The 18,763-nt window shown below is 45.4% G+C and overlaps 1 protein-coding gene across 4 annotated transcripts in view; it reads right to left on the reverse strand.

The window, feature by feature from the left end:
- Positions 1-18,763, reverse strand: part of GRIA1 (glutamate ionotropic receptor AMPA type subunit 1) — a 375,607-nt gene that overhangs the window by 48,270 nt on the left and 308,574 nt on the right. For all 4 annotated transcript variants that reach the window (XR_010652343.2, XM_071814704.1, XM_065849353.2 and 1 more), the window contains 3 exons: positions 16,134-16,373; positions 14,568-14,752; positions 9,622-9,675 (listed from right to left, as the gene is read on the reverse strand). Coding sequence is in view for 3 of the 4 variants with exons in the window: in XM_065849353.2 (XP_065705425.1) it covers positions 9,622-9,675; positions 14,568-14,752; positions 16,134-16,373 (479 nt within the window). In the remaining variant the exon portion in view is untranslated. The remainder of the gene's footprint in view (positions 1-9,621; positions 9,676-14,567; positions 14,753-16,133; positions 16,374-18,763) is intronic.

Here is an 18,763-nt window from a genome sequence, read left to right on the forward strand (position 1 = left end):
GCATGAAGTCCAAGTTCAGAACCGAGTGTGGAGTAAGATGTCTTGTGTCTTCAGCCTCCTCAACACATAGATTTAAACAGGAAAAGTCAAAACAAGACTATGACACCAGTGACTAGACTAGACTGTCATTCACTGTTTTCCCCAAACCATTCTGCAACTGAAGCGAGTATTCAACAATATCCACTTGGATTAATTTTATCCAAAATACTAAAATAATCTGAACATACAAAAGCAATTACTTCTTCCTGAAGATTGTACTAATTTTTCCCCACTGATTTTTGACACCATTCAGGTTCTTTAAAAAGTTTAGAGATCTCTGAAGATTTTCCAATCATTGAAGGCAGCTGGGACCATAGAGGACATCATTAACCTTGAATATGTCTTTGCATTTCAGCTGTTGTCAAAGGCTGAAATAACTGTTTTCACCTGTTATCCCTCCTCCACATGCCCCAGTACAAGGTCAGTATAGGAACAGTCCTAATTATAAAGGCATTTTAATCACTGCACCACTGAAATCTGCTCAGAGCAGGTCTAGGTGACATCACAGCCAATGAATACCAGAGATCAGATACTTGGAAAATAATTCCAAAAGGAGAAGAATTCTTGCTGGTTAACATACAAACAAGAATATATCAAATGTTACACAAACTGTCTCTTGAAAATGCTTCTATTGACAAAGTGGCATCAGGAATCTGCTTGTCTATCTTTCTGGAATATCAGTCAGTGCTTGTAGGAAACAGGATAGCAGGAGAATTACAACATTTGCAAGTAAAGAAGTCACCGATCATCTGTCAGCTTCTAACTATAGCCACACTTCTTTTTTTTTTAAAAAAAAAGGATATTTTATTTAGTTTTCAATTGGCCATATTTAGAAAACAGAAAATAAATTCTTAAAAAAATGACTAAGGAAAGACTGGAACCCACTACTGAGCGCAGCAAACGTGCCTTTGCAGCAATATGTTTAGTATCAAGCAGTATGGGAAAGAACCAGCACAAAAATGCTCCCCTTGGCCATCCAATCAAGTACAGCAAGAAGTGAACAGTGCTGGAACTACAGACTCCATGACCTCAGTGGCCAAAACTCTTTCAAAAATCTACCAGCGAACACTAGAAAAAGTTCCCTTTGCAGCCACGTCTGTAGCACAGTGGGCTGTTCAGGGAAACGAGCTGAGCTGGAATTTGGTGGTATGTGATTTTCTTCAGGCTCTTTAGACTTGAAGCATTTGAGATATCTCTGTTGGACACACGGGTATCTGGCTTCACCTCCCCGAGTAGCCCTGCCAAGTCCCCTGGGGAGGAAGAGGAGGGACACAGGCGCTGTGCCAGCACCCCCGCAAAGCGGGTTCAGAGGGACCCAGAGCCAACACCGAGCTTCCCAGGGCCCCAAACAGAATCACTGCCCAGGACATAGGTATTCCCGGGGAGAAAACACTTCTACAGGCACAGTTCTCTCTGGGAACCATCAAAACCAGGCTGGAAGGGCCAGCACGTCAGCCAGCCCACACCCTGCCCTACAGCAGGAGTAGCTGTCCCTTTGATTTAAATTCACTTTGCAAAATCATCTCAGCAAACCAGGGAATACAGCCTCCTGTCTTGCATATGCCTGGAAAATGTTTGTCTTTCTCCAAATGCCATCGAATTAGCAGGCTGATGATAAACCACAGAAATCCAGACCCATCCGCGCTGATGGGCTGAGACAGCCTCCCTCCTCCATGCCTGCTCTGAATCACAGCGTCTGCAACACACGGTTCGAGCAACAGCCAGGCTCAGTTCGAAGGAGAAAACTTGCTCTTTAGCCCATTCCATGGACTGTTTTCTCTGCATTAATGAACCTCACGCAAAGCAATTACATGGAGAGTTCCTGCTGCTAGTAAATAACATGGGCAGCTGTAACAGACCTTCATGCCTTCAAATAGAAAACGGAACACTACTGGGAAGGGTTTGCTCCTCATTGTGTTTTCCTTGCTGCATCTGTTCTTTATGCTGTTCTTAAACTGAAAACATTTTCCAGCCAAAGGTTGTTTTACTGTCCCACTTGCTGCCTTGGTTGCTGGGAGAGGTGTCAGCAAGTCACACATTTATATTCCTTTCCACTGCTTGTAGACTCAATCATCAAAGGAAATGCATAATGCAGGAAGACTGATGACTTGAAATGGGCCTCATGAATCCATCTTGATTAACTGGTCCAAGAAGGATCTGCCTTGAAAATAAAGTCCCCCAGAAATGAGCCAGCTCCTTATTTATACCCTGAACACCATGAGGAGCCAAGACACTGAGCAGGCAGCGCAGATGGCTGTCAGACAGTGTAGGGAAAGGCTTGTTCCTTTGTGCATGACCCTCCTCAAATTTGCCAGCTCCACTTAGTTTCCTACATTTCTCCTTTCACCCTCATATTTCACTGCCTCACTGTCCGAAACCTCTGCCTCTTCTCCACACCTTGATGACACCAGGTGACATTGCTCCTTCTAGGACATTGTCCCAGATCACAGGGACACCAGAGGCAGCAGCAGCAGCCTCCCCTCCATACCCAGACATTGACAGGCAGCTGACCACTGCCTCACGCCTTCAGATTCTCTCTGTATTTCACTAAACGAGTATTAATCACTGGCACTTTCCCTAGAAGGTCCCTCCTGCGGTACAATTGTGCCTTTGAAGCTGCCGTAACAGGCAGCGAGGGCTGAGCTCTGGGCAGCCTGCAGCTCATCATCTCATAAACCTTCCCGCAGCTCAGCCTAAAATCTCCCTGCCTTGCTCTAAGTCTTAGCTTTTCCTGAGAGAAAGGACATTAGAGTCTCCCTGAAGACTGCCACATTTCTGAGAAACACTGTTGTTTTCTCTCCTCCCTTTGCATCTTTTGAGCTCTCCAGACCTCCTGCCAAGACCAGCAAAACTCATCTCTGAATGATGAGATGGAAAAAGCCCCTTTTCTCTTGAATTGCATGGAGAAGACTTGTAGGCTGAACCTACCATGGTGCCCTCAGCCTGGGAATGAGTGTTAGGTGTTTTAGTCCCTTTCTGTCTGTGAGGAAGAGACTGGAACCTATTTTATTTCATTTTTTTTTACGAGTCTCATACTGAAATATTTCTTTTTAAGCAAAAAGCATTTAAGCAATTCAGCCTGAGCTTGGGTGGGAGTCATAGAAACCTGCGGCAGCATCAGGAAGCTGGCCCAGCTCTCTTTAGATGCAATCCATGTATGGCTTGCAATGCCAAACTGCTCCCTGCTAGCATACTTCATGATTATAAGGAACTTTGAAAAGCAAAACAACTGCTTCTGAATGGCTGTAGATTAGCTGAGTGAATGTAAAGTGGCTCCTGTCATTCCAAGGTACACTGGTGTCTTTCTGCAGGGAGCAAGAAGTCAAGTGTTCCCAGATGGAGCATCCCTAATATACCAAATTGTCTTCAAGTTTGTCTTTCCAGTGAAGCATCATTCCTTACTCCCATCACTTCGTATTAATAAGGATGGTACATCAAAAAAGAGCCCATCTGCTCAAGTCTCTTTGCAGCATGCCTTCCAACAAGAGAGGCTGCCTTCTCTTCCTCAGAAATAGTAATATGTCCAATTTCATTGTGGCAGAAAAACATGTGAGTCCTCGCTGTCATATAGACGTGAAGAAGAAGAAGGAGAAAGAAAGACGGGAAGAAGGGGCGCTGTCAGACAGGGTCCCAAACCTGCCGTCTGGCGAGTCTGTTTTGTTCTGTCTATTGATGCAAAGCAAACCAAGTCAGATGAGGATCCAGGACTCAAGGAAACAGAGCTGGAGATGACCGCTAACTTGGGGTTTTTCAGTACAGCTCTGCGGGCATAGGTTTTCTTCGTGATATTATTTTGCATCAGCCTCATCCTACAGCTGCAGCACATTCTGGATATAAATGATCATACGTATCTTGTTGGAAAGCTCAGTTCAGGCAGAGGGACAGATGTTCTAGGTGGATGTTTGTGCTTTAGAGAGCTTTCAGAGCAGAAACTGATTCAAAGGTTTGGGAAACGTGCCATGTAGTGACAGATGCCAGGACTTCAACGAATAATATGATTAAGGGATGTCCTGATCACAGTTTACAAAGATCAAAATGTCAGTAATGGAATATTTGGTCTAGCAAACAGAAACATAAATCTGATGGAGGAAGCTGAATTTCTGATGAGAAAAAAGCATCAATGAAGTCACCATGAGAAAGATACTACAAATTTACACATCACCCCTTGCCAGTTGAACAGGGGTAATGGATTAGGAGACTGCAAACGGCTGAGGAAACTTGCTAGTTTAACACCCTTTTGATGAGATTTAAGCAAACACATTTTTTCTTCCAGTGGTTGTAATATAATCCGTGAGTTACTCACCTGATGGTCAGTGACTTTTTATAAAGCCACAGCAAGTCACTCATGCTTTTGAGCCCTCATTAGCTACTGCAAAAATCCTTCCAAGGTTGCGGTTCATATTCTCCCGTGTGGGCAATTTTTGTATCAAACCCATATGATTTTCTCTTAAATGAGACACTCCAATTCAAGTAAAAATTAATTCAGGGCATTGCTGTGTCTTTTATTATCAGTAATTCAGATGAGATAATGTTATAAGGCTTTCTTTCGCTTGATAATTGAATCAGGATAGAAAAGCTGCCTGGAAGTGAAATGCAGACCTCAGAAATTTTACTGTCTTCCTCTGCCTGGAAAACCAAGTTTTCTCATGAGTTTACCTGCACTAACCTCTCATGAAGAGGAAAAGTCTAACTGGCATAGTTTTAGAAACCCAAAAATAACGTAGGACATCTCTTTCCAACATTAGAACAGCATTTTTGCAAGATGAGGCATCTTGAGAGCTTATCAGGACAAGAAGCCAATGCTGTACACACCCTTTTGGAAACTCCCACAAAACAGAATTTCCAGTCGGCCAGTGATGCAAACCCGAGCATTGCTCACCTTGCTTGTACCTGGAGTCAGCAATACTTTCGGAGGCAGGAGACAGTATTAATAACTGAGGGTGATTAAAATAAACACAGCAGCTTTCAAGCTGATGGGAGACTGAGAACTGCAGTATTTTAGCTCTAGGCAAGCTGAATCAGAGGCTCGGTGCAGGCAGCGCAGCCGTTGGCACACGACCAGTGCCACACGGCACACGTATGCGGTGGCAGGTTCAGCTTCTCGCACTGAGCTGGTACCCAGCCCAGGCACCACAGACCCTTCTGGTGCAGCCACAGCTCGGCTGCGGGACACGTTGGTGCTGCATCACAGTAGGGGAGCTGATCGCTGCCTGTGCCAGGAGAAATTTGCTCCCCAGGGATGTGGACACCCCTTTTCAACAGCCAGTTTGGGATGTTTCCTTTTCTTCATCTTCTTCCTGAACCAGCTGTTGGACTCAGGTCACCGTGTCTCAGCCCTGGTGATGCAGAAGTTCTCTCTTCCATTTTTGAGGGGAGAAATCAAAGAGGCCCATTTAAACCACAGGTGATCTGAATCAAACTAGCAGATTTTGCCTGATTCCTGCACAGGCTGCTGTGCTGGTAACCTCCAAAGCCACCACAAGTGCTTGCAAAGTGAAACTCTTGTCCATGGTCTAACTCAGCACTGACACATGCTGATGTAAAACGGCACAGGAAAAAATGCTTGCCTCTGCTAATCAACTCTGTTTTTATCTTTGCTCTTCCTTGCTACCCCTAGCATCAGCAATCTCATACACTTATCTATTCAACTTCAAACAAGAGCATTTGCTAAAAGAACAACCTGGACTAATGCGCCAGGAAAAAGAAATGCTGAAACACTATATGTGGCACCTGTCCTTCATGCTTTTCTTTTAAAGACAGGTCACACAAATGTCACTTGTTTTAAGACAAAGATTTTCCTCTGCCCGGGAGAGATGATGCTCTCCCACTACTGACAGGAGTCAGCCTACATCTCTGGTGTAGGTCAGATACATGAAGCCAAGGTTGCGGGGAAAAAATCTGTAACATCAAAAGAAAGGAATCCCAGAAATTTCTAAGCTTGCTCCTCTGAGAGTATTGACTATAGTTTTTTTTTCTTTGTGGTTGCTAGACTGATGCTCTCAAAGGCTGAGAACAAAGCTTAGAAAAATAAGGCTCACTAAAACAAACACTTCTTAAAGTTGCCAAAACTCTTTGAGTTCCAAAAAGAAAAATAAAGATACAGAGAGAGAGAGACAATTGCAACCCCCCAGTGGTGGTAAACCTGACAAATCTCCAGGCTGGCAGCTGGTAAAAGCTAATTGGGGTAATTCGAATGGGTACAAGTTGAGGATCCGTTTTCATGAGTTTGCAGAAGCCACAGAGAGAGCCAAATTTGCCTCAAGGAGAGGCAAGGATGCTCACAGGAACCTTTTCCCTGGCAGCAATGCTGGAGACAGACGAGACAGGTTGTGTCTTTAACAGGCATAGCAGATTTGGAGAAGGATGTTTGCCCATGGCCTAAGGTGCAGAACAGTTTCATTTTGTTTGTGAACACAGAAATATTATTGTCTCACCTTGGCAACAGCAATTTTACTGAAAAAGAAAACTGTTCCTGCTAGGAAATACCAGTTTTCATTTGCTGTTACTTGTCAAATCCTGCTTGGTGCTTTACTGTAGCTCACCTGACAGCAACCGCTGGGCAAACAAGCAGTGATTAATGCAAGCCAGTTCCTCTTCGTTCATTAATCATTTGTGACCAGACAGGGAATTCCTCCGTGTTCAAAATGGATGATTTTTGCAGGCCTTATTCAGCCTGTGCATTGCCTTGCAGACTCACTTGCTTTGCACTCCTGATGTAACCCCAGACTGCAGCTGCTGCAACTGAGCTACTTTTTTTGGTTTTGTTGAGCATAGCTCTGAACAAAGATATAGCCAAAAATAAGAATTTCAGTGGGGTTATCCATAAATATTTCCCAAAATTTACTTCCAATGGGTCATTTCCATAATTGTCTCCCCATGACAAAGGGCCCAATAAGGTTAGGCAGCATTGCAAAAGGCAAGTATTGAAAATTAATCCCCTTGCTCCAGCTACTGCAGGTAACTTGGTGGCTACAAACCAGCTGAGGGTTCACTTCTGCAAGGCAGAGTCTGTCCCAGCCGGGTCTGGAAACCTTATCTTCACATAGAATGACAGTCCTAAAACCAGGACTCTGTCAGTCAGCACAGGGGAGAAAAAATAACTCATTTGGAACTGTTCAGGCACTTGCAGTTTTTAGTTCTTAATTTATCCTCTTATGACCCAGTACTCCAGAATGAGCCACTTCCACAAACCAGGCTGTTTTCTAGGCATGCGGGTATGCACAGGAGGGTACGTGTGTGTGGGGGGGCAATGCACACCCTGTCATCTTAAGGCTTGTCTACAGGGGATAATGTGGGGTGTTTAAGTTCTATCCACTATGTGTATGAGTCAGTGGGAATAAATTATAGCATGTTACACCCTCTGAAGGCTTTAATCCAGCAATGAGATGTCCTTAGAAGGGGGTAAAACCTACTGTGATCTCTGGGATCAGAGCATCCACACTAGGGTTTAACCCTGGCAGACGCCAGATTCCCACATCCTGCCAGTCCCTTATAACATCTCTTGCATCCCTGCAGAGGGAGGCTTGCTGTCCTTCCCGCTGTAACGATGGCCTCAGGAACCTGGGACCTTCACGGCGCTTTTGCTGTTCTCCTTGCAGAACTGATCAGTGAGGAGCTCTCATGTGGGCGCAGCACATCGTGGATACTGATTCAGCTTCTGGTGCCTGAGCCTGCCTGTGTGCGTGGCAGAACCACAAAGCTTGTTCTGCCCTGGAAAGTGCTTTCTTAACCTCCACAAGTGCTAGTTCTTTTTTAAAAAATAGTTTTCCCACTTTGTCACACTATCTCCACCTCTTTTTTTTTTTTTTACTAATATTCTTATTTCTGGAGTTTGACTCTTTTGCAATGCTGGTTTTTAAGGAGCAGGAAATACCAAAGGAGAGAGCTAGAACTCCTTTCGCTCTTCTCCTCCTCCCAAATCAAAGCTGCTTGAAAGGCACAGCTAGTAACAGTGGTTTCTGGTAGTCTCATCAGACCCTGAGTTAATTATTTATAATCCCTGTTGGCTGAGTTTGCAGCCTCTTCCAGCCAGCTCTGTCCTCTCAGCATTTGTGCAAAGGCTAAGAAAACAAATTAAAGATGGGAAAAGCGTGCTTTCTCAGGTTGAAGGTGAGAGAGAGTGGTATCATAAGACAGAGGGAAATGTCCTTCATAATTCCAGCACCTCAGTATTAGGCTACCTTATGCCTGTAATGTACTTGTTCTTATGAAACCTTGCACAGACAAGAAGCAATAGAATTCACATTTAGCTTTTTGCATGGGTATACATAAAAGCGCACAGGCACATACACTCCAGCTACTCCAGGTACCTTCCCTGCTTAGCTTCAGTGAAGGGACTTTCACAAACATCTGAGGACCAGGACCTGGGTTACAGCAAATAATAATTGTTTAAAAATTAGTAACTGAAGTTATTGGCTGCTCTGCAGTTTGCCTGTCTCCCCCTGCACAAGTAACATTTTTAACTTTGTAATTACATGCAGGAGTGCAGGGTCAGTATCAGGCCATTGTGGGGTAATTATGTGGCCATTTTTGTCTTGTAAATTATAGAGTTATCTTGGGACTGAGAGAAGGAGAATGGCAGCAACCGCTTGACTAATTGGTAGTTTAAAGTTTAATTACCCTGGGTCTGACGTGCTGCCTGGCAGATGCAGCTGCGGGAGGGAAGAACGGGCTCCGGACCCAGCAGGGACACAGCGGGAGAGCTCCTGGGGGAGCAGCCGCAGCCCTGGTCGTGCCCGCCCGTCCTCTGCACATCCCCCTGCGCGGATGGACGGACACACCGGGGCAGGAGCTCTGCTGCAGAAAACCTCCATCTGCCCTTTGCATTGAGGTTATTCTTCTCTTCTACCTCTTCCCAAACCTCCCCAGGCAGAAAAATTCTCCAGCCTCCAAGGAAGGGACAGCATATTGCTCCAGAAAAGTGGCCCTGCGGCTGCTCTGTCCCCAGGCAACACCTCCCTGCATTAAAGGGACAATCATCTCCCTAAAGAAATCTTTAAATCCAATTCACGCCTTAGAGCCATGGCAGTCAGATTTGATTTAGCACCAAGTTGTGGAATAGGCACAGACTTTATTCTTACTGGAAGGTCAGAGTGCATCATCATTAACATGTGTGCCCTTAGTGGGGCTCCCAGGATGGCTGTGAAACACTTGACTTGGGGGACACACACTGGAGTGGAGTTAAAACTAGTTATAAAATGTAAGTTGCTACTAATAGTCAACAACTTATTGGTGGCCTGACTCAAAGAAGCTGGGAGGGCAATGCCAGGACCCCAGGTGCCCATGGCATGTGAAAAAAATCATGATCACAACAAGCAGTAATTGACAGTTGGCTTAACTGGCTTTGAAAAGATGCAGATTGATTCTGGAGGCAAAAAAATATTCCAGCAACCTTGGAGATACCCTGGAGATAACCTTGCTGGCTCAAGACAGAAAACATCATGAGGAAAGCACCGCAAAAGACCTTGGTATTCTTTCTACCCAGAAGGTGGATTAGTAAAAAGACTTCAAGCTCATTATCTATAAATACATTTCTTTACAAAGTATGAGATGATAAAGAAAATGCCAAGGAGGGCAACTCACCAAATTTGCTAGAATGTAGTGGTACCCGTTCCCATTTTTTTCAAGCTTTATGATCTGCAAGATGAAAACCAAGGATAGTTAGCAGAGACCAGCTAAGGAAGTAGAGCTTTATTTATCTACCCTTCCTCCCCATTTATTCCCCAATGAGACTGTTTGGTTGAAGACAGGAAGACACAGCGAAAGAAAAGTTCACAACCCTGTCAGAGGAAGGACAGAGCTTTCACACATGATATTTGAGCAGCAAGTCTGAAATTAGACAGGACAAGATCACCAAGCAGATTCCACAGGCAGGAGACTAAACTACCTGGATCAACTTTTTTCCTACTGGCTTACGGATAAAAACAGTGCTCTTTCAAAAAAACCCCAAAAACTAAAAGGTTAAACAAGATGTATATTTCAGACATTAAAGGAACAAAGCAGGAAGCCAAGGTCCGTTTGTCCTGCAAATGCAGCTGAAACACTGAGCAAGACAAAAGAACTTTTCTGCTCATCCTCCGAGCCAGAGTCCCTGCCCCAGATACTGACCTTCGTGAGATGTCAGGAGGTTTAGACTAAAGGGCAATTTTTCTCCTTTAGTGCATTGGGGTAGCTTCAAGCCACATCTTCAGAACAAAGCTGCCTGGACATGTTACTCAACAGAGGATTCCCCTCCTATGTTCATTAAGATTATTTATATCTTCATGCTCACGGTGTCCCTATATATGCTCTTTACCACTTACTCCTTTCTCCCTGATGCCTGTAGAGTTAGGGTTTTATTCTCTTTTATCAGCACAATTGCTTATAGATCTGTAACATTTGAAAGTTTCTATGTTAGCTGGAAAAATTCCCGTTGTCTAAGTAGAAAGGAGCCCCCTGTTGCGGGGTTCCATGTGATTATGTGGGACAGGGTCATTGATCAGATGGTCCCTAGCTGTCTTTTTCTTTCTTGATCAAAAAAAAAACCAGAAAGAATACAGTTAAAAATCACATTATTCTTGCTGACTCCATGTTTCCATTGAAATTCCTCTACATTGATTTCCAGCACCACTGTTAAATTCTTACCAGGTTACTAAAGCCAGATACCATCTGCTTTTCAGCCAATCCACATACAGAAAGAAGACAGTGGAAAAAAAAAAAAGAGCCCAAACCAACATGCCCTCAAAACCTGTAAAAACACAAGGAAACACAAAAATTGCCAGTTTCTGAGGGAATCGTGCTGTTTCCATAAGGTTTTTTTTGCTAGCAACACTATCTCTTATTTCCATTGTCATATGAATTGGTTCTGAATTACTGCCTGCATTGCCAACACTCAGGCAAAATCTAGACGAGTGACAGCAAGGCCAGAAAAATCCTCACAGCCAGAATGATAATAAAACGACTGTTGTGCTGGATTCCACTAGAGATCAGTCTACTCAGGACTGCTCTCTGATACCAGGCTGGTAGCAGGTGTTTAAGCAGCATCAGATGAACACAGACTGATCCTCCCCATGGGACGACACTCCCAGATTATCACGAGCAGCCAGTTAGGGACTTCCAAATGGATTATAAATGAGCTGACACTTGCTCTGTGCAACTGGTTCATCTGCCTTAGCCGCTCTTTGATGAAGTGGCTCTTGTATGCACATTAAAACTCATCTGATTCCCAGCATTAACATGGGGGCAGCAATTAACTCCCAATAAGGCTTCATTTAGTAGCAGATCCTTACACACTAATGTCAGCACCACCACCTTCACCGCCCTGTTGTTCTTCCTGTAGGACCCCTTCAGTATGGCTTCTGCTGAGCAGTTTGAAGCCCTCAGGTACCTGTATAACTATAGACTATAAAGATATATACTCTTATTAGGGTAGTTTTCTGAGTATCTTCCATTGCAGACATGAGAAACAAAACCAGACCCAACTTTTTGCCTTCCATTTATCAACTGAAACCAACTTTTGCAGTAGGTCCCAGACCTTGTGGGAGGAAGGAGCATCTCCAGGGCACTGGGATGTCTAAGAATTACAATCCAATTCCCTGTTTCTACAGTATCAACAATAGATGGCATTGGCTCCTTCTGCCCAAACTCTTCCTTTGTTATTTTATGAGGTGTCAGAGTCAATGAACCAGAGAGGGCTGCCATCCAGCTTTCCCTGAGCTGTTAATCTTGCAGCCCATCCACCTGAATTATGAGGCTTGCTTCCTGTGTTTTACACAGTTATTTGTGATCTTAATTTATTTTAAAATGCTTGCTCAGTCTTAATGTGTCCGGACGGTGGTAGCAAGCTGAGGTTATAATAGCATTTATCACTTAGCCTGAACGTGATGAGAGGCTGTGCTGGGCTGCATGCCGATAGCTCACTTGGGCCATCTAGGTTTCATTACCCACTTCTTAATGGGCCAGTTTGACATCTATTAGAGAGAAATCCTCTCAGAGTGAAACAGTGGCAAAGGAGAAATTCCAGTTATTCATTTTAATGAGAGACAATGAAGAAACAATACAGGGCTTTGATGGAATACAACCCACTGCTTACTTATCCCATTAAGGCTACACAGTGAGGCCCCACGGATATCCTGCCCTGAATCAAGGCCTGGCTCATAAACGACAGTTACCTCGGCAAAGATAAATCATGCCCTTGAGACATGACACAGAGAAACCTCCAAGAAAGAAACTGGGTCATTTTTGCACGTATCATTAACACACGGAGCACTGGCTCCTTCTATAGCTGCTATCACCAGCACACGAGAACTGCCTTGTTGGAGTCAGTGGCGCTTATTTGTTTTATGCATACGGAGTAGGGTGAAGAAATTAAAAGTGTGTGCAAGTACCGGTGTGTACATGTGAGGGATTGATGCTAAACAGCCATCCCCAGCTCTTCTGTTCACCGTGGAGCACAAATTCACAGCCACCAAAAGACAGGGACAGGCTTGTCAAGGAAGAAGATAAACGCATTAGAATGTTCCTGAGAGGCCGAGGCAGCTCTTTGAACACCTCGAACACTCAAAAAAACAGGGAAAACACAGCAGTGACATCCACACACAGGCTGCTGGTGTGAAGAGCTGAGACCAGCCGCCAGCCCCCGTTTCAGTCCCAGATGAATTTCCTGTGATAATGAGCCGAACACCGTCTTTGACCCTGTCCAGTCATCTGCATGTTGTGAAAGACCTGGCATTCCCTGCTTGTGCTGGGATAACTACCTCCATTCTCAGAAATCCCTGTGGACTCAGAAGAAGGAGGCAAACGAGGATGAAAATGGAATACACGGGTCTGAAAAAGTCATTCACAGCCGTATCCCTAACAGGAGTGTTACCTCCTAGGCACAGACATCTGGAATTGCTGTCTTTAATACAGGAAAACACAACATTGTCCCTCTCCTTCCTGAAAATGGATGTTTTTTACAGCATTGCAAAACAAATAATCATGAGATCTGGGGTTTTTTTAGTGTTCTTCAAATAGCTTTACTTTATCTGAGTTTAAATCTTGCTCCAGTTATGTGAAGAAATTTGAAAGAAAGACTTATTTTCTTGTTCATATTAGGAAAGCTAGATAATATTTGGCTACAGAACTTAACTCTCTGTTACACAAGCCAGGCTTAAAAAAAAATCATTAATCTTAGAAATCTGATACACTATAAAACAAAGCTTGCAGAAAAGGCAAATTCATTAGCCAGGTCCTTCCAAATGTCTTGTTCAAACTGCAGCTACTCCATGGTCAGAGAGAAGACCTTACCCTCCAGAATAATCTGATCTGTCCTTCATTAAGCCTGGCCTTTACTTTGAGGTTTAAGCCTGCTACCTGGTTTTTTATCATATACATAACAGAGTAGCACCAACAAGGATGGATTGTGATCGTTGCTGAGCCATGCAGCTGATGAAATGGCAGTTCTTGCCCCAGACAGCGAGCAGCTGAAGTGCGAGACGGGAGATGACAGGTAGCTTAGACAAGGCGACGTGTGGAGCACGAGGTAAGAGTGAGCTGGTTATGAGAAGTACGATAGCGGGAGCCACAGCTCACTAGCTGTGTGGCCCTGCGGGGACCTTTCTAAGCCACGTGGGATGAGAGTCCCAGTGGTGGGGAAAGCCTTGGCTGCGAGAGGGAAAGGTGTTGTGGTTGGAGTTGAGGAGGGGAGTCAAGTGTGGACTGAGACTTGTCCACGGACTAGCATTGGTCTCCTGTCCACAGAAATCCACATTCAGGACTTAGGAAAAGCATTAGGGGAGGCAGGAAGGAAAAAGGATGGGGAAAATTCAGGTCTGCACTACTAAGTAACTATCTAGATTGAGGCTGAGTCAGGTAGGAGGCATAACCTAGCTACTGAGTCCTTTACTGCATATCCCATCTGCCTTGCGGCCATGGGCTGACAAAACAGCCAGGAGATGGCTGTGAATGAAGGCATGAGAGGAGCTGGAAACATCTGATCCGGCTACAGCCTCAATGTCCCGGGAGGGTGCTGAGCTTTAAGCCCAATCTGAAGACTGTGCTCCTGAGGACACTACAGATGTACCATAAAGCTTCTCCATCTCCGTCCTGCAGGCACTGGATGTGATAATTTGGTACAGTGTATGGAGGCTGGAGGACCAGAAGTCCAGCAGTGCCAATTCACAGCTGTACCCTAACTCACAGGAGGTGTGAAAACTGGAAAAATCATCAGTAGAACAAGGATGTGCCATATTTTATGCATGCTGCTCAGAGGAATTAGCACAAAGCAAACTCATTGGAGAGTAAGAGGGTGTAAAGGATCAGCAGAGGAGTCAAACAGGTAGGGAACATGGAGAAGCAGACCTCACTCAGCATGAGTACCTGGGAGCTCCCAGGGCTGTACAGTTTCCACAATAACACAAAGGAGAAATATCTGCAAGCTCGGCAGCCTGCTGCAATGAGAGTCCCTATGAGACATGGATCAGACAAGAATGAGGAGAACTTCTCCAGGAGAAACAACCCTTCTTGTTCTACATGCAAGACCCCTCCCAGAAGACCCGCACCAACACAACCTTGCTAAGGATGATGTTCAGCCGCTCAGTTTCACAGTCCACCACCACCAGCCTTTCCTTCTTCTTCTCCAGCTCCTGGAAGAGCACGCGGTAGCCCTCTTCTGTTGTTGTCAGGATGTTGACAGCTGTCACCTGCCAGTTCTTCTCAGCTGCTGTGTCCAGCACTTTCTGTAGGACTGACAACCCTGTGATGGGAAGAGAAATGAAAGAGAATGGTAGGGTTTTAGTTGTGCAATGGAATCTTTCCACCCCTCTGCCAGCCTGTGTAGCTGCCTCAGGCTGGGCTGGATACAGCATCGCAAGAGCACAGCAGAGGTACAGAGAGCAGCTAACAGTCTAGCATCTTACCCAAACACAGCTGGGCTAGAACTGACTCCTGCCTTTTCTGCCCTAGCATAGGAAAACAGGATGATTCCAGGCCTAGTTTTCGTCTGTAATCCACAAATCAGTCTCGTTGATCAGGCCCTGCTGTAGGATTCAGATAAGAGCTCTAATCCCAGTCTTCTTGTCTGTCACTACCCAAGTCATTTCTCTGGTCCATAGTTCCCTTCTCCTCTTTGATCTGTTTAGGCTGCATGCTCCTAGGGTTAGGGACACCCTCCACAATCACAATACATAATTGCGTTCAGAGTCCCTGCCTCTCTCGGCAACGTCTCATCAGAAAACTTCACTATTTTTAAAACAAACTTGCCTCAATTATGTGTGCAGACTTCCAGAGGAGATTACGTGTAGCCAGCACCACTCTGGAGTCCTGCTGGACAACCCTGTCTACTGCAGTCCTTTTGGGATATTCAGCATGCCCATGCCTTGTGTCAACAGAAAGCAGGATGGGGTGTTTTTACACCTTCTCCTTGTCTCTTAAGGTCATTCTGTCCCTGCAACTTCCAGGACAGAGCTGTAAATGACCCTTATCTCTGCACTGTCCCTGACAAGTCTATTTTGCTCTCAGCCTTCAAGCCTGGAGCTTTAGAGGCATCAGAGAGTAATGAGATCACGAGCCCTGCTCATAGTTTAGAAAGTTAGATAATATCTTCCAAGAACCCAACAAAGGCTTTAGTTATTTTACATAGACAACTAACACTGACTAATGCAGGGAACTTGGAGTTTTCCAAACCACCTGCCAGAAACACACACAGTGTTACAACAAGATGTGGGGTCAGGTGAGACCCGAGCAGCTGTAGGTTCACATTTATAAATGTGGGACTCAGTGGCCTTGAGGTGGACAAACTTAAAAATGGGACCTATTCAGTATAAACAATTTCCTCATTTGAAACTCAAACCGCTTACACATTAAATATTTACCGTGTGTTGATGGGGTTCAGACCCGACCCTGTAAACAGTGATATACTGGATCGGGCTGATATTACATCTAGATCAATGCCCACCTTCAGCAGTGATGGATACTTAGAAAAGGAATAGAGAACAGGGAAGAGATAGGTTGACTCTACCTTTAGCCACATTTTTATCTTCCAGCAACCCACAGTAAGGGGAATTCTCAAGGCCAAGACTCCATCTAGATCACTGTGTTTGATTTGCCATAAATCTTCCTGTGTACTTGTGACTTACCCCGGTCGGCATCATAAATGTACACAAATTTCTGCCAGCTGTAGTGCTCGATGACATTGATGAGGGCATCCTGGAGCTCTGGGCGAAGCTGGAGAACAAACTGGTTGGACGTTTCCACAGGGAAGCTGGGCGTTATGAAGCAGACGTGGAGAGCCCCACAGAAAGATGTGAGCATGTTGACGGTCCTCCTCTCGTAAAATCCAAAGATGGCGTAGACGCCCTTGGAGAACTGCGAGCAGACTGGAGGAGCAGAGAGAAAGGCCATGAGGGCAGAAGGACACGGAGTTTTCTTAGGGAAGTCACCAAAATAAACTTTTTCCTTGACATAACTTGTAGGGTCTCTGGACTACATCACTTTCCCCGAGGCCTGTAAGTTGGTAAATGCAATCTGTAAACAACAGAGTTTGCGGCCATAGGCTGCTCTGCCCTTGTTCTCCACACACCTGCTCTGTCTTTGATAGGCAGATGGGACACGAGAGAGTGAATTCAGGATCCCTGGAGCTCTGCTGAAGATTTTGGTGCTTCTGGGATAAAATGTGTTATCTGAACGAGGGAATCCCTGAGCAGAAAAGCCCAGTGGCTCACCAAGCCCTGCCTCCTTGGGATGGCAGCTGTCTGGCCCCTGCAGCTGTTTTACTATGGGAAAGAAAGGCTGCAGCTAGAGCTTGCTATTGCATCCCCAGACACATTCAAGGAGCAGAAGGAAAGCATTTGCATGACAGCACAGCCCCTCGTGGCTAATGACTCCAGCAGAAAACCACAGGTTTGACCTCAGAAGCTGAGACCCCACTGAGAGGACATCTCAGCACAGGCTCACCTAGGTTCAAAACACTCATAGCACAGCTACAGGGAGGTTCGTCCCTGGGCATGAGCTGCTGGCACTGAGGCTGGAGCCTCTGACACCAGGGGAGCATTGGTACTTGGGGACACCTGCGTGGCAATTTCTTGTTTCCTTACAAAGCCATCGTGGGGAAGGCTGTGGGCCCAGCGAGGCAGCGGTAGCAGCCATAACTAAGCCCTGAGGGTGTATGCGGGGCTCTCCAGCAGATATTTGTGTCTGATGGCAGCAGCTGGCTCTGTGCTGTGCAGGGAGGGCTCTCTGGGGTTGGAGCCCTTCTCTGCAGAACACTTAATGAGATTGTGGGAGCTGCTGGAAAAATGCCTCAGGATCTCAGTGAGGCAGAGAGAGTTCACACTTTGAGTTGTAAAACTTAGCCCCTGAGACAGTCAGACTCGTTTAATGTCACCCCTGTTTATGGCACATCCCAAGTTACCGTCAATAAATCTCCCAGCCGGAGGTGGTGGCAGTGACAGCGTTTTCCCTGTGTCAGAACTCCTGGCACTAGTGTCTCCTCCTGTCGTCACTCCAACTCTGAAGACCTTTGGCTGTGACATTTATACTGACTCAACATTTCACACATCACTCGCCAGCCCTCCTCAACAGAGTGCAGGATGAGAAGTTGGATGTGACATTTTGGGGTCCCCTGGCAAGCACTCTGAGCTGCTTGGGAATCCCTTGACCTGGTTTCTGCTGGTAGCCACCAGTACTGAACCTTCTGTACGTGTGGCTGGAGACAGGTTACTGGACATGAGCTTACTGCAGCCTTAGCTGGGCTCCATCCAAGCTCTGTCCCTCCAGCAGGAACCAGAAGTCACCCCCGACTCGCTAACAGCCATCCTGGATAAGATTACCTTGTTCCTCACTTTTCTACTGCCAGCATCGAATTATCAGAGGGAGGAGCAAGAAATCTTGCTTCCCACTGTGCAAAGCAATTCCTCACTTCCATTTTGTCAGCAAAACGAAGCAGCCAGATTTTTGAAATGGCACAGAGTGTGGAGAGCTAAGAACTGAATCTCATGACACCGATCAGGATTTTTCCTTCGTCTTGAAATTGAACCCAGGTTTTCGGCATCCCAGCCCAGAAGCTTGTCCTCTTTTCGCCACTCGGCATCCATGATCTCACATACCTCTGCACCCTCCTCCCCCAGGAGAATTATATATCTGTGGGGCAGGGACTTCTCCTGAAGCCCAAACTATGACAGAAATAAAGCTCCTCTCTCTTTATTTTCACGGCAGCATCTCTCTTTGCAATTAGCAATTGTGCCTGTATCAGCTGGAGTCACTGTCCCCATCATGAGACTGACACATCCAGGAAGAAAAAGCAGCAGATACAGATAGAAATAGTCTGAACATCATTTCCGTGTGACTGGACCAGTGGGTCTAACGAATAGTGCAATATACCATATGTGAGAGATCAGAACATGATCTCTGGAGACCCAGGCTTCAGAGCCACTGAATGATTAAAGTGACATTCTCAGGGCAGCTGAACAATCCAGCACAATTAATAATCCAGACAATAAACTTAACTGGCTTGTTTTGTTTTAAGCAAGTCATGGTTTCCTTGAATTTTATTTTCTATTTGAAATGAATATATTATTTTTTTAGATTTTTTTTTTTTAACTCTGTGGCTCAGTCACACTCAGGCAGCCCTCCTACACTGTTCTGAGACACTCATCCGTCCCAGCATTTGAAACAGATTGCACCAAAGATGACTGGGAGAACGAACAGTCTTTATCATTAGTAATTTTGAAAAGAACCCTAGCCTGCTTTGTACTTTCAGACTAAGAGG

This window comes from Patagioenas fasciata, chromosome 14 (genome assembly GCF_037038585.1).
Source record: "Patagioenas fasciata isolate bPatFas1 chromosome 14, bPatFas1.hap1, whole genome shotgun sequence".
NCBI lineage: Eukaryota > Metazoa > Chordata > Aves > Columbiformes > Columbidae > Patagioenas > Patagioenas fasciata.